Consider the following 26,373-nt stretch of genomic DNA (forward strand, 5'->3'; position numbering starts at 1 on the left):
GGCCAGGGAAACCCACAACTAATCTGGTCGCATGATGCTTCTATTATCTTGGCAAATGCATTTCCAGGGGTTCAATAGACTATATTTGGTGACTAGAACCCTCTGCCCCAACATGCGTCCTTCTGCAATTTTAGGCAAAAAGGGCAGATGCAGAAGCGAAATGAAGGGAAGGAGGTGGATGAAAGGCAGCTGTTCCATGGCACCAGCACCAACTTCGTGGATGCCATCTGCCAGCAGAACTTTGACTGGCGGGTCTGTGGTCTTCACGGCACTTCCTACGGCAAGGGTAAGGCGAGGGCGGCCTCCACTGCAGCATGCCTCACCTCGTTGCAGGGCTGCCTGCTAGAGGGCAGGAGGGAGCAAGCCTAGATTGATGAGCTGGTCTAATCAGCAAGAAGTGGCCACCTGCCCTCTGAGGGTGTGCCCCTGAGCCCTCTGGGGATACCATGGCCCTCTGTGGGGATGCTCTCCCCTGCCCTGCAGTATCCTAACTATCACTCCTCTGTATATAGCTCAGAGCTCAACCTAAGATGTGGCAGGGCAGCCCTCCCTACTAGGATGTTGCATTCCCTGTGGAATGCAGGTCCAGGTCCTGGGAGGTAGTGACAAAGTCAGAAGAGGAGAGGGGACACCTTTTTACCCCGATGAGGTCACTCGACTATGCTTTCATGATGTCATAGAAACCTGAAAACCTTACAGTGTCATGATAATGTATGTCATTCTAGCTATTGTTCAAGTTATCTGTTTTCCTGGCCCTTAGTTATTTTTAAGCTTTATTTGGAAATAACTTCAAACTCAGGAAAGTTGCAAGAAAAAAATATATATGCAGGAATATATACATACATACATTATATAATCTCCTGCATATATTTCACCTACTTTTTTTTTTTTTTTTACCTACATTCATCAGTTTTAACATTTTACCATGTTGGTTTTATCATCTCTTCTTTTTTTGAACTGTTTGCAAGTAGATGGCATATATGGTATTCCTTCACCCTTTAATACTTTCTAAGATCAGGAAGGCTTGTCTTACAGAACCACAGTGTGGTTACCAAATTTAGAAGTATAATAACCTGTAGTTCGTATTTCATTCCCATCGATTTTCCCTCAGGAAACTCAGTCTGATGTGGTGATTATTCTGGGGCTAAGATGGAGAAGAGCCAGGGGTAGGTTTGTGAATCCCAAATTAGAGATGGCAGCTTCCAGCCCAGGTTCCCATTTGACAAGGCTCATAGTTGTATATGTTGGGCTGCTGATGGCCGCAGAATGGCTCATGAATTGAATCTCATTCACTTTCCCCACAAAGCCTGTGAGGTTGGGTGGGGTAGCCCCATTTTAAAGCTGAGGAAGCAGGTTCAGGAGTTAAGTAGAATGATGTGCTTGGAGACTGTTAGATTTTTGATGGTTTCAGAACTGGAAGGAGTTTTCTTTCTGAGTTAGGTGAGCCCCCTAATGCCTTGCCATGTGGAAGGCGTTGACATGTTGATGCATGTCCCTTCATGAGGGGAAAAGGTGAAGAGGAAAAGGGGCAGGGAGATAGGGTGTCGAGAGCAGAGGCTCCTGGAATTGCCCATTCCCACAGTGACATCTACCAACAGGTTTTTACTCTCCCCTTCTTGACTGTGGGCCTGTCCTCCCAGTGCCCATCAGGGCCCATGTGTGTCATTTCAGGGAGCTACTTTGCCCGAGATGCCGCATATTCTCACCACTACAGCAAATCTGCCATGCAGACCCACACGATGTTCCTGGCCCGGGTGCTGGTGGGCGACTTCATCAGGGGTAATGCCTCCTTCGTCCGTCCCCCGGCCAAGGGAGGCCAGAGCAATGCTTTCTATGACAGCTGCGTGAACAGCATGTCTGACCCAACCATCTTCGTGGTCTTCGAGAAGCACCAGGCCTACCCTGAGTACCTCATCCAGTACTCCAGCTCCTCCAAACCCCCAGCCACTGGCTCCTTCCTCGTTGCCCTGGGCTCTCTATTTGGCAGCCGGCAGTGAGGGCGGCTGGGGTGCTCCAGGCCAGCTCATCTCTTTTGGAAGAGCTGTTCAGGATGTTTTTCTTTTTAAACAAAACTTTTAATGAACTGTTGTTTAATGTTGGCTTCTCAATGAAGTTAAATTCTTAATCCCTTGCTGGTAATAGTTTTCCCTTTTAGGTCACTTTTGGGCTTGCTCGTGAATTCGCCAGAAGTGACTGTAGGTGAACCCAGTTTTGCTTTTTAATAATGTGTTAATATTGTATTTGTTACTCTGCTGACTTTGCATCAGACACAGAGTTTATAGACACTGTTTTATGGATTTGTTTTAATTGTTAAGGGTTTCTATCTCTATAATGATTCCATTTCTCAGGGTCTCATGACCTCTGTTTTGCCTTTCATCAGAGGCACTGTAGCTGTGTGGGGACAAATGGAGTGTGTGGAGGGACCCAGGACAGGCCTGGTGCAGCTCTGTCAACATCTGCCTTATGATCTGGCACCAGCCCAAGCAGCTCTATGGCTGATGCTCCTGGGCTCTGTTGTTGGTTGAGCTGTGTCATGTTGTCAGAGCAGTGGCTCCTGTGTGGTGTCGAGTCCCTGCTGGTTTTCCTTCGTCTTAGTGGGGTCAGCAGTCATCCAGAGGAAACAATAGCCACCCTGGCAGGAGATGTGGATGAGTACCCCGACCCCTGGGCCTGGCCTGTAAATGCCCATATCTGTATCCCTTAAGCACATTGGACGCCTCCAAGTGTGGGTTTTACATCCCTATGAGGTTGAATACCTGTGCTGCAAATGTCGTCACATGAGAGTATGGAAATAAAAGACTATTTATCTGAAGTGGATGAAGACTGGAGCTTATTCTTCTGTGTCTATTTTATTGAACATCTGCTGGGTACCAGGTTCTTTTCTGAATACTGGGAACTGTTTTAGTCCTTTGGACTGCTGTAATAACATTCCATAGATTTGGTTGTTTGTTAACAACAGACATTTATTGCTCCCAACTAGAGGCTGCAAGTCTAAGGCTAAGGTACCTACAGATTTTGGTGTCTGGTGAGAACTCATTTCTCACAGGTGGCACCCTCTTACTGTAACCTGCATGGTAGAAGGTCTCTCAGGCCTTTTATTATACAGGGCACAAATTCCATTCACTCCACCCTCAGGACCTAATCACTTCTTAAAATCCCACTGCCCAATATCATCACCTTAGGTGTGAGGGTTTAATGTATGGGTTTGGGAGAAGAAACAAAATTCAGTCCCTAGCTGGGTACAGCAGAACTGTCATTGGCCTCATAGGGCTATGTATGGACTTAATCACAAAGCTAAAGGTTTGCACCTCTCCCTTGCTTGAACACTTCCAAGGCCTTAGGAGGGCCCTAGCAATATATAGTCATATGACTGTGTGTTTTGGTAAAGTTTGCAAAAGTTTCATATTTGTATTCCTTTTTTTCCCCCACTCAGAAAGTTTCAGCCCCACAAAACCCAGGTTCACTGTTGATCCTATGCATCATGAACAGAGCATGCTGTGGTGTCTGGGTGTTGGCTGGTTTTGGCCCAGTCGGCAGAGAGGCTGGCAGCCTCCTAAGAGAAGAGTTCAATCCTGACTTGGTGCTTCCGCTTCAGTTGATTTGTCCTGTGATATTCAGATCCAAGGCTAATTAGTTTCCCCATCTTTGCAGTGTTGCAGCTGTCTGCAACTTTACCCAGGTGATCAAGCCAGAGAAGAGCTGAGTTCAATGACCAGAAAAAGGACCAGCAACTCCACCTCAACCACCAGCAGGGCCAGCCACGTGGCTACATGTGGTGTGATTTTTCAGATCCCCCAATGATGTTCCCCTACAGCCTGACTAATCCTGAAGATTCCTTCGTTGCCCCCCCCCCCTTTTTTTAAGATGTTGATGGACTTTTGTTTACTTATTTATTTATTTTTATGTGGTGCTGAGAACTGAACCCAGTGCCTCACATGCTAGGCAAGTGCTCTACCACTGAGACACAACCCCAGCCTCCTTCATTGCTTTTTGACTGTCATCGGTTACCAAGTCTTTGTTATAGCAGTGGGGGAAGGGGCCATAGAGAGGCATCAGATCAGGTGCTTGCCTTGAACATAAAGGCTTGAATGTAAAGAACACTCCTGTGCTTCTTAACTACCCAATTACCCCAGGGGTAATTGTAATCAGGAATGGCTCACTTGGGAGTATGGGTGGAAGAATGGCCAGAGGAACAAGGTGGGAAGTAGTCATATGCGCTGGGAAAGTTAAGTGAGCTATGAAGAACAGAGAGGCCACTGGATTTGGTGACCTTTGAGAAAGCAAGTTAGAGTAACTCCTTGGACTATCAGCACTAGAGAAGGACATGGTCCATGTGGACAACCTGGTGGGTGCAGGGGAGCTGTTTTGATGAGAGGGTGGGCATTATGATGGAAAGGAGCCAGAATGATTACAACTCTGAAGATGTCTGGTGCTAAGGCATAGTAGGATCTAGGCATCTCAGCTGGAGGAGTTGATCATGGATGTTTGTGAGGACACAGTTGGAATATAGTGAATGGTTGCATGGAGGATCCAACCAGTTCAGTCCCTGCCATTTCCTGCTCCATGATAGATGGTGGGCATGAACTGAGGAATTTAAGCAGGACCAGGGATTATGGGGTTCAAACAGTGTAAAGTCTGAGATTCCAGTGATTCTAGCACACTCACTGTGTGAGCAGATGGTGACCACCTGGACATGGAAGGTGAGGGAGGCCCGATGGAGCTGATGGGCTGCGGGCGCAGGGCTAGAGCCTGGCTGGGGCCACAGGGCCAGAGTTACAGGTTGTAGGGACTGTGCTCCAGTAGGAATCTGAGTGCTCAGTTGGGCTGATCTGCAGGTTGAGGTTCTGAGGTGGCAGTAGGGTGCTTAGGGGTTAGGGGGCCAGTGAGGGAGGTGGATGGGTCCTCAGGAATTTATGGTTTTCTCCAGTGAGTCTGAGTTCCAGGCCCAGGCATTGTAGAGTCTGGATGACCCAGAAAAAGTGACAGCAGGTGTGTGGAGAGGGTCATGTGGTCCGTCTGGCCTGGGCCTCCCAGAACTGGTGTCGTTGAGGCAGTGGTGGTTTATAGGGCTGGGACAGCATAGGGAATAAGGCTGCCTTTCTTCTTCTTCTTTTTTTTTTTTTACCACTGAGCCCCATCCCCAGCCCTTTTTATATTTTGTTTTGAGATAGTATCTCACCACATTGCTTAGGGTCTCAAGTTGCTGAAGCTGGCTTTGAACTTGTAATCCTCCTGCCTCAGCCTTCTGAGCTGCTGGGATTATAGGTGTGTGGCCACTGTGCCTGGCTTTAAGGCTGCCTTCCTTTCTCATGTTCAGCCCCTTCAAGCTGCTCACATGTTGAATAGAGGAGCTTCCATATTTTATAAGTGAAGAGACTGAGGCACAGGGAGGGGAAAAGCCCAGCAACCACACATCTTCTGAGGGCAGAGCTGGGATTCAGTTGGCAAGTGCTTTGCTGAAAGTGACCTCACTAACACAATCATTATTTTTACTAAAATTCACCTCTGTATTTTGATTCCTTGATTAAGAAATGATTTGCTGCCCATTAAGAGAAAAAGGATATTTCAGCCCACATTTTTTTTTTTATCTGTGGAAACTTATAATAAAGTTGGTATGACTCTACCCAGAAAAGTCAAAGCATAATAGAGTTTTGGAGTGCTTTTGAATTTGAGTGTATGTGAATATCATTCACTCTCCAAAACTGCACAATGCATGGGAAACTGAAAAAGCTCTGTTCTAGTGCCATCAGGACAGGCTCACCTGAGCTCCGTGTGTTCCCTGAACTGTAGAATCCTTCTTGTCTGAGGCCAGGACTTCCTTTAAAACACCATGTTCTCAGTCATTTTGCCAAAACTATACATTCACTTATTTATCCACAATCTTTACTTAAATCAGTGGTTTAAACCCCATTGGCAGTGTCAAAACAAAGTACAACAAATATTTATTAAGCATGTAGGAAATACCTCATAAATAACCTCCTTTATACTTGCATACTAGGCACCCTCTCAATCATGCCAGATGTGTTTTAAAACATTGGCATTTCCATGTGAGGGTTTTCTTAGAACTTAGGGGTGCCCTTATAAAACACCAGTTTGCAGATACTGTAGCCATGAGATGTTCCTTCTTTTCCCAGACACCTGTGTCAGCGAGACACAATCCTGATGTGGACTCCATTTTTGGGGCCCAAGGCAGATTTTGATTCTAGCTGCAGTGGAACCTAAAATAGAGGAAATGAAAATATTTATCAGAGTTAACTGTAAGCAGGAAAACTTCTTGGAACTGGGCCAGAAGCAGGGTCTGTGAGATTTCCTCGAGATTTAACAAATCTGCCTCTTGTGGCCTGGCGTGGGCCCCAGCAGCACACCACTAATGAAAATTTTAAAACATCCCCTTTTTCTGGTGAGTAAAATGCCACAAATGAGGAGCGTATCAGGCCCTGCACTTATCCACCCAAGAAATATGGTTAGGGTGTAGTAATATCTCACTTTTCAAATGAAGAAACAGAGTTTCAGGGATGCCAATCAACACATCTACGGCCACATAACTAGAACATGGAGAGTAAAGTCTTCCACTATTCTTGCCATCCCTGCGGTCCCCTCACATCTCATTGCTCTCTTTGGGGATAGTGGCTTCAGGCTGTTCTCTGCTCACTCATGCTGTGTCCCTGATGTTCGTAAAACTTTGCCATGTCTAACTTCAAAGGCAGAGGCCATGATGGATTGGGGTTTTGAAACCCAAAGAACTACTAAAGAAGCCAATTTACACACCCCTGGAGTGTGTGTAAAATGAGGATTCAGTGGCTGATGTGAACCTCAGAGCAAAGAAGGGTCCACTGGGTTTCAGTGCTGAGGCCCCAGCTAGGCCTATTTGGATGCCTTTGAGGATTGTGTCAGGCTGGAGAAAGGGTATATGCCAGGAAACAAGGGGGTCTGCACCTGGGCAGTGAGCACCGAAAATATGGTCATGCAAAGGACTGAGGTTTTGATTTGATTCGAGTAATTAGATCGTAAATAGCCATATGTGGCTAGAGGCACAGCATGGGTCTAGATGAACTTGAAACAGGAGTTCCAAAAATGCAGAGGGTTTGAGGCTGGAAAAATCAGAGAGGGCTTCTGATTTTGGAGGAACTGGGTAGGCTGTGAAGGTGAAGCCATGGGAGTGGGATTTCTTAGAGGAGGTAGGAGGGATGACGTTCAAGGTGGGGCAGTAGTCCGAGGGCAAAACCCTCTTGGGGTAGAACGTTGGGTGGGAAGTTTCAAGGTGGGCTCAGGCTCATCTTTAATTCAGAGTGAGTTAGAATGGGTTCAGAATGGATCCAGCAGGCCCTGGGGTCTCATGGCTGGTTTTTGTTCTCTTTTTAGTATTTATTTATTTTTAGTTGTTGATGGGCCTTTATTTTTTTATTTATATGCAGTGCTGAGAATCAAACCCAATGCCTCACACATGCCAGGCAAGTGCTTTACCACTGAGTCACAACCCCAGCCCTCATGGCTGGTTCTTGAGCTGAGGGATGTATTTTTGGACATTGATCTGGATATTTGTGTCTGAAAAGCCCCCAATAGGAAGTAGTTGACCCTAGAATACTGAGACCATCAGATGCCCTGTCCTTCCTCTCAGTTTGACCCCTCACTTGTTCCACCCTTACCATCAGTCCTTTGTGGACATTTTCATTGCAGGGCCTCAGTCTTTGTGTACCCCAGCCAAATCCATCTTCCTCCACACCCGCCTAGCCCAGTTTGTGTGTCAGAGGCACTGCCAGTCTCCAGATCTGGAAACATTATTGTCTGTCACTGTGTCCTTATCAGTCCCCTTACACTGCCTGTTCAAGTCTGCAGCTGTGCAGAAGGGTTTCCTGGTGGCAGGACCACGCGTGCTGAGAGTCAGTTCGCTATGCAGGGAGGTAGCTTGATGTCATGCTGGAGCACTTGGGAGTGTAAAGGTTCTAGGTTTGAACTCACTTTCTTTTTGGCCAGTCACACATTTGTCATTAGAATTTGTTGAATGAATGAGTGAACAGTGCCATGGCCTGACACGCAGCTGGGTACTGGATACTGGGCATAGTACCATTGACCCTGCCCTTACTGAATCTGCAGTCCAATTGTGTGACCTCAGGAAAGTCACTTAACCTCTTTGAACTTGGTTCCTCATTTAAAGAATGGGAATAATAAAACCTACCACAAAAGGTAGTGATTTAAGCTTCCTGGCCTATCTCTGGGCCTAGAATATGGGTGAGAGGGAGGCCGGGACGGGAAGGTAGGGGCGGGCGTGAGAAGGTCCCAGATGGGTGAGGGCAGTGTCTGTGAGCCTCACTGACACTTCAGGAGTGAAGGTATATGTTGCTGGGGAATGTGTGTCACCACATGTGACAAGGACTGAGCCGAGGCAATGGGGAACAGGAGAGTGACCATCTGTACAGTGGGGAGGGGAGCATCCTCCAAGGAACGGAAGCCCTTCTGCTTCCCATCCATGCAAAGAGGACTATAATGCGTTGGGGGAGCCAGAGAAGGTGCAGGACAAGCCACGCACCCCAAACCCTTCAAAGGTGGAACGTTTCACAGCCACGCACACATCATCTGGCTTCTCTGCTGAGGAGGGAAGAGCTGTAGCGACATGAGGTCCAGCCCGAGTGTACATCACGGGGCCACTACAGCAGGCTTTTGTCCAAGCCCAAGTATTAACTCACAAGATTCTCACTTGGAGAGGTGGAGGGTATTTTTCTCATCACCCCCTTTTACAGATCAAGAAACTGAGGCCCAGGGAGGTTAAGGAGCCAGCACCAGCCCTCACACATAGCCTGAGGCTGCCCTGACTGACCAGCTGTGGTGCAGAGAACTGGAGTGACACCCTCTCCCCAGAACAGTGTGCCCTCACCTGAGTCTCAGGGCAGGCTTCGAAGCAGAATTTGCTCAGGACATGGAACAGTGTCAGCTTGACCTCCAGCAGCCCTAGCTGGATCCCAAGGCAGCTCCGGGGGCCGGCCCCGAAAGGCAGGTATGTGAAGGGCTGCTGCTGCCTCTGGGCCTCTTCTGTGAACCTGAAAGTCACTATGAAGGTCAGTGTAGGCCCGAATGCCTGCTCCCTTCTATCTGAAGTCCCTCCTTCTGGCTGAGCAGCCCTTCATCTGAGCCCCCATTATCCCAAGTAGGCATAACCCCTGCATGGTTCCTGCAGGACTTTCCCTAAGGCTCTGGGAACTAAATAAAATCCAGGTGGTAAATCCCAGCCCTGACCTGGAGCCAGAGGATGATGAGGCATCACCCATCTCCTTCCTCAGTTAAGTCCCTGGACACCGGCCACTGTGCTCCCTACAGACCTCCCAGAGCCTGTCCTGCTGTCTCAGTTGCCTCCCCTATCACACTGGCTTTGCTGACCTGAGCACCTGAAACTTGAATCACTGGGACTTATGATATTTGGACACCAGACGTCCTTCCTTGGAATTGCTGAATCTCTAACAAATTGCAGCATTTGCCAGTTGTGCCAGTGGAGCTAGGGGACCATCACATTTTGTAACAGCCAACTTGCTTCTTACTACCTCTTACTTGGGTGCTGTTGGTATTTCTTGGTCTTTAACTGTATTTCTAGGACCTGCTAAGCAGTGGGATATAATTTTTCTAGATCCCACTGCCCAGGGTTTCCTAGTGACCCTGTTGTACAGTTTCTAGATCCCACTGCCCAGGGTTTCCTAGTGACTGTATTTCTAGGACCTGCTAAGCAGTGGGATATAATTTTTCTAGATCCCACTGCCCAGGGTTTCCTAGTGACCCTGTTGTATAGTTGGGCTAGGTCCAGATGTTGCCATTAAAGGTGAAGACACAATGGCTGTCTGGCCAGCTCTGCTCCTGCACATGGCAAAGGGAGGGCTAGCGATTGATTCTGACTTGTGGCAGGGTGTGGAGGCCTGCTTGGGCATTTTAAATCACAGAATCTAGAAATGAAATTAGATAATGGACCAAATCCATGTCAGGAAAAGGAGGAGGATCCAGGTCTCATGAATGTAGATGGCAGGGAAGTTTAGCTGACACTATAGGATTGTGTTGAAACGACTGTTTCCCTCCAGTACACACTCAAATACCACCCCACACCCTGCATCCTGCTTGAACAAATGGAAAAGATTGTTCTTTACGTGCATCACTGCTGAATGTCAAATCTCTGGATTCAACTTGGGGCATTTTAAAATGTTACAAATGATGTCTGAATTGTCATGACCTTTGACTTTTGGAGGGATAACTGCCTGTACTTTTCTCTGTCACCTCCGCTGAGGAGTCTCAGTCCACAAACATGGCTCAGTGCCCATTTAACAGGGTAGTGCTCACCTTTCAGGGTCAAAAGTCTCAGGGTCCGGCCAGTGCTCAGGGTCATAGTGCAGGGCACCCACCGCTGTCTCCAGCACGGTGCCTGCGGGGATGCGCTGCCCCAGCACCTTGCAGTCCCGCGCCGCCTCCCGCGTGAACCTGCAGAGATAGGCAAGAGAGCTTGCAGGTGGGTGGGCTGCAGCAGACGGTGTAGCCAATGTGGGGTGTGGAATGAGGCAGGGGAAGGAGGCCCAGCCCCCAACCCGTGAGCCCTCTACTGCCCAGGAGCCTCTAGTCTCCAGGCTCCTCAGGTGTGCCTGGCCTTTGCTGCAAAAGCCCGCAGCCACCCCTCTGTCCATCCATCAAGGAAGCAGTGGAGTGCCCTCTGTGTGCTTGGGGTTGGGGGTGCAAAGATGCCTTCCAAGGGCTTGTTCCTGGCAGAGGCATGGAGGGTAGTTTTTCAGTTCCTCCCCTTCTTGTCTTCCCCCTCAGCTTCTTCAGACTGTCCTCGCTCACCCTCCTGCTCCGTTCCCTCCATTTCACTGTCTAGCCTACTGTCCAGCTTCTGTCTCCTTCCCTGGCCAGCAGACGGTCCTCATGCAGAGATCGCCAAAGACCATTTGGTGGGTACTCTTTGGCTTCCTCTTCCTCGGCCTCCTGGGCCACTCTTTCCTTGCACCTTTCTTTGCTTTGGTTTTGGTTTTTCTTTGGAAATAATTTTGAACTCACAGAACAGCTGAAAAATAAGCTGCTTCCTCCTCCTCCTCTTCCTCCCCTTCTCCTTCTCCTTCTCCTCTTCCTCCTCCTTCTCTTCCTTGTCTTCCTCTCTCCATCTATTACTTGATTTTTAATGACATTACTTGCTTTGGTTTTCCTCCTGCGTGACAGGAGTTCCTTCCCCTCCTCTTTAGTACGTTCCTCTGATTCTTCAACCTCTTATACCTGGTGTCTCCTAGGGTGTCACCCATACTCATGACTTACGCTACATCCTGAGGCCCCTTCCCCAGCCCCAAACCAAACCGAAGGTTCCTATTTCCAGCTGCAGATTAGACCCCTCCCTTGGGCTGTTCCACAGGCTCCTCAAAGTTAAGGTGAGCAGAGCCGCTGCAACAGTTGCCCACCTCCCCTCCTGGCTCTCCTCCAGCGGTTCTGGACTCTGCCCTTTCTGCACATTTGCTGTGAGGCTTACTTAGTGGATGATCACATTTTACTGCCTCCTCCTTGATTGAGAGCTTGGTCTTTTTTCTTCCAATCCAGTTTTCTGGCAGCAACCAGAGTGGCTTGTCAATCTTGTTAGGAGAGAGCTCTGGAGCTGGGCAGGGGTCCCAGGTGTCTGAGGCTGTGTGGCCCCAGAGTGGAGACTGGAGTCAAAGTTAGTAGCCAGTGAAGCTTGTAGCTGAATGTCAAGTTCAGTGGGTATAATGGAGCCACGAATAGGAGAAGGAAGCAGGAGATCAGAACCCAGGAAAACTGGGAACAATTTGGGGTGCAGTGAGAACCTTTTGGGGAGCATTTGGGATTAAGGCCTGAAGTAGGTTGGGGCACTAGGGCCACCTCAGGCTACATCGAGGGCTGAGCTGAGGGTCTATGGACAGCTCCTGGGGCTAGTGAGACCACACCCCAAGGTGACCCTGGGCCTCCTCCATGAGCCTGCCTGTGAAGGCCCTTTTTGGGTCCTGAAGAGTTCTAGTAGGTTGAGTTCTAGTGTCCTTATCTCACCTCGGTTTCTTATACCGAGCACCCGTTACCCAAGAACATGGAGCAGCTGGACAACCCAGCACAGCGCTCATGGAAGCTTTGCCTTGCTCTACATGGACAGAGATGCACCAGAGAATGGAGCCTCCAGTTTTGGAGCAGCAAAACTTTACTCTTGGGGCTGAGCATGGCCGCCCCTTGGGTCAAAGTGGCTTTCTGCCTCTTCCAGAAAATTCTTGCCCAGGAAGATAAGCCACTAAACCAAGAAATAACTCCACTGTTTGCTTTAGAAAGTAAAGCAAACTAATTTATCTGGGCAAACAGCTTTCCTATCAGAATAATAGATTGCTCACTTGAGATAAAACATAGGAGTGTCAACTATCAAGCCTCCCTTTAATACCCTCGCCTCCCTATAGCTACCAGCCCCTAAACGATTGTGTCCTAGACTCAGCCCCATTTCAATCATTTTCACCTTAAACCTCTGGAGCCTGACTTTAAACCCTATAAAGTGCCCTCATTCTGAGGTCCTGTTAAATGAATATACTGTTACACTTTAGATCTAGAATCTCCCAGAAACAAAAGTTGAGATGGAAAGCCATAGAACTTCTCATTTCCTCAGTTTGGGTTACAAAAATGTAGAATTCTAGATTTTTGGTTTAACACAAGCTTCTAAGAGTTCTGGCCATAGTTTGTTTGGAATTTTAAAAGATGGGACAAAACCTTCAGGACAAGGGTGGAGTCACAGCCACTAGCTCTCTGTATCACACTGCCCCTTCCCACCTGCCCACCCTCTTCCCAGCTACTTCTGGGAATATGGTATTAGAAGTTTCTTTCTGATTTCAACACCAGCCTGCTTACTAGGCAGGAGGATTCCAAGTTCTAGGCCAGTCTCAGTAACTTACAGAGACCCTGGGATTATAGGTGTGCACCACTGTGCCCTTACTAGGCATGGACCACAGTAAGGAAACAAAGCCCACTTCCTCACCTTCGATGTTTCCTAACAGGAGGGCTGGTGGGGGTGCCAGTCACGGCCCATGTCAAGGCTTGGTCTCCAACACACTTTCCCTTGTAGAGGAGGCCTGTTTCCCCAACCTGACTGGAATCTCAGGGATGCACATCCCTCCCCCCTGCCAGCCTACCCCTGCTCATTTCTGTACCACCCCAACCCCCCCCCAAGTGCCCAGAATCAATGGAAAATCTCCTGCATATTAATCCCTAAAACAGAACATGAGGGTGTCTGACTATAACAGCCTCAAAGCTGATGAGTCAGCTGCTATGGTAATTCTGGAATATTCTAATGCCAGAACTGACCCTGGCGAGGTTGGATTTACTAATTTATTTATTTATTTATTATTTTATTGTGAAATATAAATAGCATAAAACCTACCATTTGGACCGTTTTTAAGTGCACAGTTCTGTGGCATTAAGTCCATGCCTACTGAGCCACCATTACTGCCAGGTCTTTTCATATTCCCCAAGGGAGACTGTCCCCATTAACCACTGACCTCCTTCCCCTCCCCCAGTCCCTGGAACCCACCTTTGTGCTTTCTGTCTCTGTGAGTTAGATTGCTCTATAAGTCCTGTGAGGTTTACCTAAAGGAAATTGGGGTTCTCCATTGTCTGCCTCTCTGCAGATAACTGCTTCTGCTAGAGAGGAGGAGGTCTGGTCAGGCTGTCATGCTTGATGGAAATGGCATAATGCCATTTGTTTTATTTTTAGGGTAGACTATAGAAGTTTGCGTATGAATCTAACATTTCTGGAAGAATGCCTCAACTTGTACTAGTGTCTTCTCAAGGGACTTGGACTCGGGCAAAGAAGGATTCCTTTGGATCCTTCTTTATTTTTTTAAAGTATAAGCAAGTTATTTTGGTAATATAATCACTTCAAAAATTTAAAAGTAATTCTATCCTGGCTTTTACTTCAAATCTGCCCCCCTCCCCCGCCTAGCCCTTTTTATTTTTTGAGACAGGGTCTCTGTGAGTTACCGAGACTGGCCTAGAACTTGGAATCCTCCTGCCTCAGCCTCCTGGGATTATACTTACCTAAATACCTTAGAGGAAATATAATTATTACACTAGTTATGATGATACCCTGCTCCTGCTCATAAAAGAAACCAAGAGCAAATGTGAGGCTCCTCTGTCTGTTCTTCTCTGTTTTAAGTTTTCCTTTAAGACTGGAATAGTTAAGATGCCAGGAAGGAGACCCAATTCAGATCCTGACCTACTCATGCAGGAGCATGTGCCTGGGATGGTAGCAAACACCCATACTAAGACCAGGGCAGGGGTTTGTGAAGTTGTAACCTGTCCCGAAGGGGACAAAACAGGCCATCCCCTGGCACCTGTGCTTTTTCATCTTTACCAGAATCAGCTTTGCCCACTGGAAGCTGGCTAGTAGGGCCCGCCTGTCCAGTGGCTGGGTCTCCTTCCTGGCTAGACTAGGCCTCAGGAGAGGCCTGCGGTCAGCTGAGTGGTACTGTGCCCAAGTGGATTCATTCAGATCACTAACCAAGAATCATCACATTTTCTACACTGAATTTCTTCTGTGGGTAAGTCAAGCTGTGACAGTGCTCAGGAGAAGTCACCATGCATTCCTGGGAGAAAAGTAAAATAAACAAAAAGCTCACTGTCCCTATATCCCCCTAAATGTCACACTTCCCCACCCCTTGTGTCTGCTGTCTGGTGGGGGTTGAAGACTGGGGGAGTGAGCTGCCAAAGAGCTGGCCTGGACCAAGCCCAGCACCTTGTCCCTTCTCCACAACCCTCATGCTATAGCTGCCTAGAGATGCTTCCATATCTATTTTCCTGGAGTCTCTCCGAGTTTTTGTGGGGCCAGTAGCACAGGTGTCGTGGGAAAGAGAAGCCCAGAGCCAGTGTGGGGCTTTCCCAAGATCCCCCAGTGCACTTCTATGGGGGAACTTTAGTCAATCCACCCAGATTCTCTAGGTATCTCAAGATGGTCTCTGTGGTATGTTGATTCAATTGAGATCATGGGCAACCTGGTCCCCAGAGCAATGACTATACCAAGTGACTCTTTATTAAGGGCTTGCCAAGAGAACTGACCATAGCATTTATGTGTCCCCACACCTGTCCAGGTTGATTTTTCTATTTTGGAGGCCGTTCACTTTGTTCTTCAACATGCCACCTATAAGAGGTCTCATGGGGTGAATTCCTGATTGAGTTTAGATCCAGGAAATAGTGTGTCTTTAATCACTTTGTAACTTTCCTCTCACTGGGGTTTACAACTGTTCCACTCAGCTGGTTCTGCTCTCTGCCAGGAACCTCAGCCACCACGCAGAGGTCTGACCCCAGTTAGCAGCCATCTCTGAGCCCAGTAAGGGCCCTTTAAGCAGACTCATTCAGTTTTATCACTGACTGTTTTGTTTTGAACTTCATTTCAATGTGCATACCACTGCCCACAGTCCCCTTGGAAGAAAGCTGGATATAAATCATGAAGGAGGGGGGAGGAGGAAGAGCGGGAGGAGGGGGCGGGAGGCGAGGAGGGGAGGAAAGATTAGAAAGCAGTTTGTTTGAGGCTCCCAAGAAAATTAAGAAAGAGCCACGGAATCAGGTCTTGATGCTGACTGGGAGAGCCCCTGACTCACTGGCCTCTCTGTACCAAGACACCTGGCATGCACACCACTGTAAGTTTTCGTATTTGCTTCTGAACTTGAACATCTTGCATAATATCTACAGTCACACTCTTTGTAATGCTTTTGGTTTGAAATATCACTTTGAGATATCCTCAAATCTTCCACATTTTCTCTTTAGAAATGGCAAAAGGTACCTCCATATGGTCTCTGTGGTATGTTGATTCATGGAAGTGCTGACTGGAATTCATGAGATACAATTAACTGCCTGTGCTTCTTCTGTTTCTATAACCTGAAACCTGCCCACAGTTTTGTTGCTGTTGAGAGCCTGTGGACCAAGGTTAAGATGCCCTATTCCAAGAGGAGCCCCATTTGGGGAAAATTGAAAGAAACAGATTTGATTCCTACTCTCAGGGCACTTTCAGGTTGGCGTTGCTGACTGTACGTTAGGGACATGTTGTGGGGTGGTAAAAGTGTGTTGGAGAATATAATATGAAGTACCATTACTGCTAAAAGTGCTGGCAGGGGAGGAGGGGCGACAGGTGAGGCGAGCCAGAGGCAGATGTCCTTGGCTGGGAAGTCTTGTCTAGGAGCTTGGAGGATGTGACGGGTTGGAGCTGTTGGACACCAGGGAGGAGCATCCCCAGCCCGGGATAATGTTGTCTCCAAGGGCAGGGACTTTGATCTGCTTTGTATCCAGGCTGACTTCCCAGTGCTTGGCAAAGCAGATGCTTAATTAACAGTTGCTGAGTGAATAAATGATTAAACAGGGGCAGTGGCGAACTCCATCAAAGGCAGGAGGCCAAAGAGATTGGCTTGAGTCGAGGAGGAAGACTACATTAAGGAAAGACTGGTGATGCTTCGAGAAGGTGGTTAACCTACAGCAGAATGGGCCAAACATTCTGGGCATTGTGCCTGGTGCCACGGGAGACAAAGGAACCCAGGATTCAGACTTTGTCATCAAGAGCATATGTGATAACACAGCTGGTCACAGGCTGGGACCAGTGAGGGTTCCAAACTGCAATGCTGAAGCGACCCAGAGTGCAGGGCAGAGTGGGGGTTGCGCACATACCTGAATGCCGGTGGATACATCCTCAGGGTCTCTGCGATCACCATGTTCAGATAGGGCAGGCCTTCCTGGAGGCTGTGGTACTCAGGGGCCCTCTAATGCAGGGTAGGGACAACGGAAGAAGGTCGTGTTAACTGGAGCCCCACGGCACTATGCCTTTTTCCTGAACTTCAGAGTTCCTCTGCGACCTTAGCAAACACTCAAGTGAAAAACCCACAAGATGAGAAGTAGATGCCATCCAGGTGGCATCAGACCCGTGCTCCACATGTTCTGTTGCGCTGAACTTCACAGTGCTGGACATTATGAGCAGGTACAGTCTTGGACTTGGGTGAAAGTAACATAAATTTTGTTCCCAAATTACAGCAAAGTCAAGTGAAAGTAACATAAATTTTGTTCCCAAATTACAGCAGCAGTTGTGTTTATTAAGATCTGATGATGTGGCTGACTGAGTTCTGCACATCAATCACCCCTTCAAACCTCCCAGCAGACCAATGAGGAAGCTGTTTTCCCATTTCTTAGATGAGAAAACTGAGACTGAGAAAGGCTGTCACATGGGTGGAAATCGGTACATCACAAAGTTAGAAGACAAATAATGAATAGTAAAGAAGAAAAAATGTTTGCAACATTTATAAAATCTTAATAGTAACAAAAACCCAGAGAACTATTATAAATTAGTAAGAAAAGAACTCACTGGGAAAGCTGTTGAAAGGATGCTCATAGCCAAACCGAAGAACTACAAGTGGTCGTGATGAGAAACCAAAGTAAATCAATGAGATTCCCATTTTCATACAGCAGATTAGGGCAAGTTGGGAACTACTCAGATTTGTGGGGGTTCAGGTATTGGGGGATCCTAGCATCACTCCCTGACTCTCACCCACAGTTGAAGGGGGGGGACATATTGCAGGTGGGTGGAGCAGGATGTGGGCACACCAGTGGGTGGGGTGGGTCAGGGTGGAGGCACAGGGTGGAGGCACCGGAAGTTTATTCACTGCTCAGTTTATTCACTGCTGGGCTGGTTTCTGCAAGGGAGGACTTCCCCCATGCTCCCAGCCTCTCACCACACTCCCCAGGGACAAGTGAGTCGGTTGGTAGGTCAATTAGCTAACACTAATCCAGGAAGGATCCCCATGGTGGAGGGGGGGCTTTCTTATGTCTCTGCCCCTCCCTGGAGCACCATGAGATAGTCCTTCTGGACAAGTTCATTCTGCCACCACTGCTTCCACAGATAGGTTCGGGTGGCCTGGCTCCCCTTGCAGGGGGAATCACTTAAAACCTGGGAGCCACCATGTGGCTTGATCTCTCAGTGATTTCCCTGGGGGCAGTAGCAGTACTGTTGCCTGTGAACCTGCTAGAAATGCAGAGAAGGTAGAAGGGACAGAGGTGGCAGGAGGGGCAGGGCCAGGACACACAGAGTCTTGAAGTCCATGGTAAATGTTTTAGCTAATCTATGATGGTATAGCTGTTCAGTATGGTGCATCTGTTCTTGATGCCCCTGAGTCAAGTTGCAGAATCCTTATAATTTAATCCCAGGTCTGTATGTTTGTGAATTTGGAAGACAAGTGAGGTTTTGGCACTTTGTGATTAAAAATAACAATGATTGGTTTTCCCAGTGCGCTCTCATCTCATTTCTGGGTACTGTTCCTTTGTTAGGGTCTCACAACTTCACACCACACTTCCCACTTCCACTGCAGGCCACCAGGGCTGCCAGATGAGCTCTGAGCAGTGAGAAGGGCCTTTGCTTGGGGGCTGATGCTCTGTGGGCACTGTCTTAGAGTCCTGATAACTTCATCTTTTCTTTTTGGTACCAGGAATTGAACCCAGGGGTGCCTAACCACTGAGCAACATCCCCAGCCCTTTTTATATTTTATTTAGTGAGACTGTCTCACTAAGTTGCTTAGGGCCTTGCTAAGTTGCTGAGGCTGGTTTTGAACTTACTATCCTCCTGCCTCAGCCTCCTGAGCCATTGGAATTATGGGCATGCGACGACACCACCATGACTGGCATAACTTTATCTTTGAGCCTGTGTTTTGGAAGAAAGGGAGAGGTTTAACTGCACCATTAGTGGCACTTCCTCCTGCTTTTTGAAGATAGGTCCTCACGTTTCCACTTTGCTTTGGGCTCACAAATTATATAGTCAGCTCGCAGACTATGATTGGCCAAGGAGAAAGGAAAAAAGGAGCGTTGTGTAGCAGGCAGAAGTTGAACATGGGTTGAGCATGAGCTGTTGGTGGCCACCTTCTGCCTAGGGGATTAATGAACAGAAAACAACAGTTGGCCTGGGAAAGAAGACACAAATTAGACAAGTGGAGGGAGGCAGAGGCAAAGGACAGGGAGACTGTTTCCTGGTGTCTTCCCGAGCTCCGGTTCCCCTTGGCCATCTGCTTTTTGGCAAGTAGCCTGGGGGTAGCATCTCAGCCCTCTTCCAGCAAATTCTCACTTGTGGCCAAAGTTAGCATCTGAATTCTGTTATCTGCAAGCAAAGGAGTCTTAACAAATGCAAGAATGTGAAAGAAAGAAGAAAAGGAAGGAAGGAAGGAAGGAATAAAGAAAGAAAGAAAAGCAAAAAGAGAAAAGAAAACAAAAGAAACAACACTGAATCTGGAAGCTGTGCTCCCACAGGTACATAGTGTAGGTTCCCAGTGAAAAATATAAGCTGTCAGGGTTTGTCAAGGGAAGTTGTTAAGATAGGCTGATTATAAAACCAAAGTCTCCATCCACCCTTCCTCTGGATGGCTTTCTGTGTTTCTAGCTTCCTACTCAAGGTTCACATGTGACCATCACCTTGGCCTAGTGGGTCTGGGTGCGCCTGCGCATCAGAACCAGCTGGATGGCTTTTAATCCACGTGGGCACTTGGCCCCACTCCTCAGGGATTAAATGTGTGGCCCGGGTGGGGTCTGGGCACCAGTTCTTTTAAAGCTTGTCTGGGACATGAGTGCTTCCACATGGGAGGAGTGGAAGGCAGGGGTGGAGGGAGGCCCCACTATGTTCTAGTGTAACCCAAACAAGGCAACAAAGGTCAAGTTCCCATCCAGGTGCAGACCCTCCATCCACCCATCCCTATTTGCTGGCCTGTAGTTCTTGCTTTGAACCTCAGTGATTCAGGGTCCTGAGCCAGTCCTGCCAGCAGAGGGCAGCAAGCGTATGGTAAATGAGGGTTCCCCATTCCTGAAAAGGACCTTAGAAATCATTGCATCCAAATTCTTCAGATAGAGATGAGAAAAAAAGGAGATGCAGAGAGGAAAGCCTTGGAGCCCAAAATCTCACGGAGAGAAAAGTGCTCCTTTCATTTAGCTCTCCCTCAGCGAACACCTCATGCCAGTCAGGCGCTGGGTTCTGAGATCTGGATATGACAAGGGCCCTGCCCCTTGGAGAAACACACTTCCAAGCACATCATGGTACTAGATGTGTAAAGTTTTCTAGAATGGGCTTTGGAGGAGTGGGAGGCTAGTTCTTGGGAGACCATTTATTTAGCCATTTAGGAATTTGTATGGAGTCAGCACATACTATGGAGCAGGCACTGTGCTAAGCCCAGGAGGTGTGACTAACAACACTGGCTCTTTTACTCCCTTGAGACTCTCTCTCTCTCTCTCTATCAGGATACAATCCAGTGGATGAGGAGGATGGAAAACAGATGAAGAGCATGCACCCCAGACATTTGGGACCTAGGAGGCTGGGGTGGGGGGGCAGGGACCAAGGTCTACACTGAGACCTTTCTGATGAAAAGTGGGTGGGTTTGTTTTGATGTGTGTTCAAACAAACCAATGAAAAACAAATACCATGGATCAATCAGGGGACTTTGAAACCAGCTGGATATTTGATCCTTTAAAAAAAAATTATGGCCCATTTTGTTTTTAGTGTAATGATGGCATTGAGGTCATGTTTTAGAAAAGACTTCTCATTTTAAAGACATATATGCTGAATATTGACAGATGGCTGGATATATATGATGTCTGAATATTTTTAAAAGTTGGAAGTGGAGGAAGAAGAGTGTGGAAATCAATGAAGCTGGGTGGCTCCAGGTGGGTCCTATTGAGGTGGGTGACAGGTAGAGAGCCTTCTAATTTATAAATGCTAACACTCTGCATAATAAAAAGGTAAATAAAAAGTTTAAGTGACAATAGTGAATGGAACACCTATTCAGAAAACCCGAGGTGTGTGTACAGAATGTCAGGCTGGCCGAGTGGATAAGGGGCCATTGTGAGCTGGCCCAGGAGAGTGGTCGTTTGTCAGGCAGAGGGGTAGAAAGGCATCTCATAAGGGCAACCACTTGGGCCAAGCCTGAAGATGCTGGAGAACACAGGTGTGGCCCTGGGTGGGAAGCACAAGGTGGGTGGTGGCTGCCAAGAGAGGAAACGGGGATGGTAGCTGGTATGGACGCTGCATATTTTTCTTTGGCATCTGGAAACCCTGTAACAAAAAACTGGGGTGGGATATAACTTGGGTGAAGAGGGAGAGGAAGGAAGCTTAGTGAAGGAAGCACCTTTCCTTGGAAGAAAAGGCTAGCAGCTCACTCAGCCTGTTGAAAATGGAAGCAGCTTCTGGGCAGCCAGGCAAACAGGAGGACAGGAACCCAGGCTGAGCTCTGGGGCACAGTCTGTTAGGTGCCTTCGGCCTCCACATGCCCAGGCCCCCTGCCAGCAGAACCCAGCAGATGCATTACTAAGAGCTAGTCAGGGCTCAGGCAGGTCTGCAAGGCCTGGTGGGCCAGGAAAACTTGGTGGACTGAGCAGGATATTCTCCAGTTCCAAGCCAGGCAGCATGCTAAACTTCAGCGCTTCCAAAAGATAAGGTTAAAAGTCATTCCCAGGGATCTCCCTGACTCCTGCCGCAAAAGCCAAACTACTCAGAATTTGGGAAGAATCTGCAGCCTCTCTCCCTCACCCTGGCTGTGTCTGGGGAAGCCACCTGATCTGGCCAGGGCAGGCAGGGTTCAGATCCCGGTGGATCACCTATCAGCTGGGACCTTGGGCCAGTCACCAGGGCAACATGGACAGGTCACTATGGCTGCCGGTTGGGATCATGATGTTGTCCCTCCCATCTGGCAGTGTAGGGCAAATAAGATGACTAAGGCAAAAGTCCCTGGAAAGTTAACGGACCCGACCAGCAGGGGATACTTCTGTTGGACATATTCAGTGGCAGGAGCTCATTTCCTCTGGAGGCCTCTGTCTTCGGTATTGAATCACTCTATAAAGATGTGTTAGGAAGAAAGCAATTTAAAGTCCTATTGAATTCATCTCAACTGGGACTTATTTTATCAAATAAATGTGCCCTTAGAAGGTTGAAAATTAAATATTGGGAAAAACAGAAAATAAAGAAGTAAGTGGCATCTTTGCCTCATGGTTTACATTCTCAAAACAGAGGTCCTTTATTTTCAGGGACACTGATTTATATATAATCTTCAGTGACACTAACTTCTAATTTTATTTCTAAGGTTCTTTGCTATCATATAGCAGAAGATCTCTAAACCAACGTTGAAATGCTGTAGATAGACCAGAGAACTTTGTGGAAAATCTATTGATAAATCTTTTTAAGCAGGAAATAACACTGTTCTCTCCTACTAGTCTTGCATTTCTATACTTAGGGTCTTTATTTTTCAGTGCTGGAGATTAAACCCAAAGGTGCTCTACCATTGAGCTACATCCTCAGCCCTTTTTATTTTTTGAGACAGGGTCTTGAAATCACCAGGTTAGCCTTAAACTTGTGACACTCCTACTTTGGCTTCCCAAGTAATAGGGATTATAGGCTTGCACCATGCTACATTTAGATTTTTGTGTATTATTCTCTCTGAAAGACACACACACACACACAGAGAGACACACAGCTACACAGAGTCACTCATGTACTTATACATATACCACACACTGGATATGACCTGGAATATAAATGAGAAAAAGAAAAGAAAAATGTCACTGCTTCCATAAAGATTGTCTCCAGACCTAACAGAAAAATTCTTTCCTGTTTTGCTAAAGGAATCAGAAGCAGGGGTGGCTTCAGTACTGTCTTTGCTGAGCAGTAGCCATAGCAGCATCAAATGCATGTGTAAGGGCTCTCCTATACCTCACTGGCCTGGGTACCTTGCAGAGGGACCAAGCAGGGCCAGCCTTTGCTCTCTAAAAGCAGGGAATTAGAAACCCTTTAAGCATGGGCACAGCTAGGGGCCACACAGCTATATGAAGAAGAAAGATTTCCATGTGCTTTGATTCCCTGAGGAACGTTAACTATCATATGAAACCCATCCATGGAAAATGTGGTCACCTCACTTTGACCTTTAACCACAAGATGAGAAGCAAGACCCCTCCCTGGCAACCTGAATTTTCCTGGCCACTGAGGGAGGTTGGTGGCCTCCTGACTGGTTCTCTGACTTGGGAGGCCAAGATCCTCGCAGCTCTGACAGTTTGTCTTTGAGATTCCATAGATCTGTCATTGGAGGTCATCGGGGTCCAGTGAGCTGTTTCAGGCAGGGAGTGAGAGGCCACTGAGGGTTTGGTTTTGAGGGGAAGGTGTGAAGAGTCTTCTGTCAACATTGCTGGCAATGCTCAGAAAGGCGCATGGGCTAGCTTAAAGAATTTGGCAGATTTGGATGTAGAAATGTTCCTAAACCTTAGACAAGCACCTGGGATATTGTATAGAGCATCTGTTTATATCTACTTTAAAAGAAAAGAGACAGGGATCATCTCAGGTGCTCCTGGACATTAAGGGATTAGGTGTGGGGATGTGATAAATGACCATGGCCAACCTGCATCCTGCACACACATCCCAGGGGTGTCAGTCCTCTGCCCAGGGCCCTGGGTGGAGCGTTGTCCATCCTGCTGACCCACTTTAGGATTCCTGTCTTCAGAGGTCTGTGATGAGTACAGCCTTGCCTTGTGCAGGACCGTGTTGCTCACCAGATGGTTCGTATGTCTATTCCACTTGGTCCTCACAACTGCACTGTGAGGTAGGTAGGGAGACTTGTCTATTTTATAAATGAAAAAAGTCAGAGATTCACACAGTGAATGGCTTAGCCATGGCAGAGTGAAACTGAATCCAGGTGTTCAAGTTCCAAGCCTTTCCCACTCTGCCCTGCTCCTGGGCCTACCTTTCTTCCCTCCTTCCTCTCTATCTTCTTTCCTTTCCTTTTGTACATTTTGTGGAAGAATAACATACGTGTAGAAAAACAGCACAAACAGGAGTGTAGAGTTTTCACAAGGTATAAACACACCTGTGTAGCACTGTCTGGACCAAGACAGAACATTCCAGAACATTGAGTCCCCCCAGGACCCCTTCACGAGTAAGCTGATTTCTAACACACAGAAGACTTTTGCATTTTCGCCTGAGCTTTCTATCAGTGGAATGGGCAGGCTTTTCCCATCTGCCTGTTTTCTTAGTGAGACTCTTCCATGTGGTAGGTAGCTGTGGTGGTGTGGAGCTATAGTTGTTGTGTGTTCATTCTTGTGTGGTGCTCTGCTGTGCGCTGCCACCATGTAACCGTGTATTCATCCTTTCAACTGTCAGTGGACATTTGAGATGCTCCCAGTTTGGGGATCATTTTGAATAAAGCAGATGTGAATATTCTTGAATACGGTTTTTGGTGAACATGTGCACAAGTTTCTTTTAGGTATATACCCAGGAGTGGAATTGCTGGGTCCTATGAGATGTGTATTTCCAGTTTGAGTAGCTATTTCGAGCAGTTTTACAAACTGGTTGTTCATGCTGTTTGAATTTTAAGGGTGACTTCTAAAACAGCTTGTTGACATCTAGTTCCTCTGTTTACTCTGTGGGTTCCTTCTCCTTTCCTCTCCCAGCCCCCTCCAGTGCTCTGAAGTCACCATTATCTCTATTCCAGGAAAGAGTTGAGAGAAAGAAATAGGGCACTATTTTGGGAGCTGAGTTATTTATTCCTATAGAGTGTGTGTGTGTGTGTGTGTGTGTGTGTGTGTGTGTGTGTGTTGGGGGGTAGGAACAAATAAGATACATCTAATTACCTAATTTGAAAGAATTGTCCCAATTATCAGATGCAAGCACTCATCAGCAAAAATGCATTCCAACACCAAGTAGATTCGAGTCTTTGAATTATCTGTTGTTTTGCAATATTTAGGATCATTCACAGTTGATTGTTTTTGATGCTTAGAGAAATAAGTTCCTAAGTAAATGACAGTTAAATCACCCCGACTGCTTTCTTTGCTTTGGGGGGGAAAGAGTGGACTGCACTTAATCTGAAGAGAAAATGAGCTTCTTCCCTCACTGTACAGGGAGGCTTTGCTCCCCACCTGGGCTGGGGGAGGGGAGGGGTAGATAGCTGTGACCCCAGAGCAAGAAGAACTGGCTGTGTGTTTGGGAGACCCTTTAATTATTCATTCAATGGCCACTGAGGGCTTCGATGAGGAGAGGTGACACATTGGAAGTGCTACCTGTGCTCTGACAAGGTCCTGTTGGAGTGGTGAGGAGAGAGCAGGGAAGCGGGTCGGTGAGAGCAGGCCACCGCCACCGTCCAGCCTCCAGCTACATGTTAGCCACACGTCCCAGCTGTCCCTGTCGTTGCTGGGCTCCATGGCCAAACACTCTGATTTAATTGGTCTGGATGGGGCTTAGGACTTGGTATCCCTGTCCAAGCTCCCCAGGGGAGTACCACATGTGGCCTGGATACCACAATCGTTGCTATAAACGAAGACTCACCCGGGAGAGGGGTCAGCAAATGAAGGGAGATAAGAGCCATTTCCAGGCCGCCTTCCTGGGTGGCTGAAAGGAAGACGGAAACAGGGCCTGTCGAGGTGCGGGAGGAGCTTGGTGGTGGCAGGGTCGTACTGGAGGCCCTGGGTGGACAGCAGCTCATGCCAAAAGTGGAAAAGTGACAGTGTCCAGCTTAGCCACACAGAGGTAGATGAGTCTTTGGGACAAGGCTGAGAAAGAAAAGCACAGAACTGAACCTTCAGTGCTGCCCAGGGAAACCTAATGGCTGGACAGTGGGGGACCTCAGAGGACGCTTCATATTGCCTCTTGGATGGGGCTGGGGGTTGGGGATGAGGAGAAGCCAGTGTGTTGTCCACTGGGGGAGAGGTGAGGCCAGAGTGGATACCAGCGGGGTCAAGGGGCAGAGAGGGGACTGAGCACCAGGGAGCAAAGTGACCATGGCAGGCCACTCTCCCAGGTGCTCTGGAAGGACCAGGGAACAGAGAAAACCCCTGGGGAGACAAGTGCATCCTTGCATGTCTGCGGGACAGTGTGTGACAGAAAAGTCCACGAACTCTGAGAGGGCAACCAGGCCAATGGTGTAAGGCCCAGAGAAAGACCCTGACAACTCAGGCAAGGATTTTCCAGTGACCACAACTTAGCCACGGAAGAGGTGGGCCTCTGCTCACTGGGGATTTTCAAGACCAGTGACAGAGCACCTAAAAAGGTCACTGAAGGATCTTAATAGGCCCCTCATCAATAGTCACTTGACATGGGTGACCTCATGGTGCCTTCTATTTCTGGGTTGTTCTGAAACATCACAGCCATACCTCGTCCACCCAGGGACAGCCTTGTGACTTTAGCAGATCCTGGCCACTCTGTCAGGCTGAATAAAGGTCATGGGAAGGCAGAGAGTGGTCAAGTAGCTCTATCTACCCCCACCCTCCCAGGCACGTCCATCCCTCCTTCCTGCATGAATCTCGTTGATAATTCAGCCTCAGAATCACAGTGCTGGCCACTCACTGTTTGGGGAAACGGTAAACAAAGATAAGAGTGTTAAGCACTGGAATTTATTTTTT

The 26,373-nt window shown here is 47.8% G+C and overlaps 2 protein-coding genes across 2 annotated transcripts in view; one reads left to right on the forward strand and one right to left on the reverse strand.

The window, feature by feature from the left end:
• The window catches only part of Parp12 (poly(ADP-ribose) polymerase family member 12), a 35,125-nt gene extending 32,332 nt beyond the window's left edge, over positions 1-2,793 (forward strand). The window contains exons 11-12 of the mRNA XM_076832690.2: positions 135-286; positions 1,672-2,793. Of these exons, the coding sequence (XP_076688805.1) occupies positions 135-286; positions 1,672-1,997 (478 nt within the window). The 3' untranslated portion in view covers positions 1,998-2,793. The remainder of the gene's footprint in view (positions 1-134; positions 287-1,671) is intronic.
• Positions 2,794-5,980: 3,187 nt separating this feature from the next.
• Tbxas1 (thromboxane A synthase 1) overlaps positions 5,981-26,373 on the reverse strand; it is a 152,659-nt gene continuing 132,266 nt past the window's right edge. Inside the window, exons 10-13 of the mRNA XM_076832702.2 lie at positions 16,648-16,739; positions 10,315-10,452; positions 8,873-9,035; positions 5,981-6,218 (exon numbers count right to left, since the gene is read on the reverse strand). Of these exons, the coding sequence (XP_076688817.2) occupies positions 6,144-6,218; positions 8,873-9,035; positions 10,315-10,452; positions 16,648-16,739 (468 nt within the window). The 3' untranslated portion in view covers positions 5,981-6,143. The remainder of the gene's footprint in view (positions 6,219-8,872; positions 9,036-10,314; positions 10,453-16,647; positions 16,740-26,373) is intronic.

The sequence above is a fragment of the Callospermophilus lateralis genome, chromosome 1 (assembly GCF_048772815.1).
Source record: "Callospermophilus lateralis isolate mCalLat2 chromosome 1, mCalLat2.hap1, whole genome shotgun sequence".
Lineage (NCBI taxonomy): Eukaryota > Metazoa > Chordata > Mammalia > Rodentia > Sciuridae > Callospermophilus > Callospermophilus lateralis.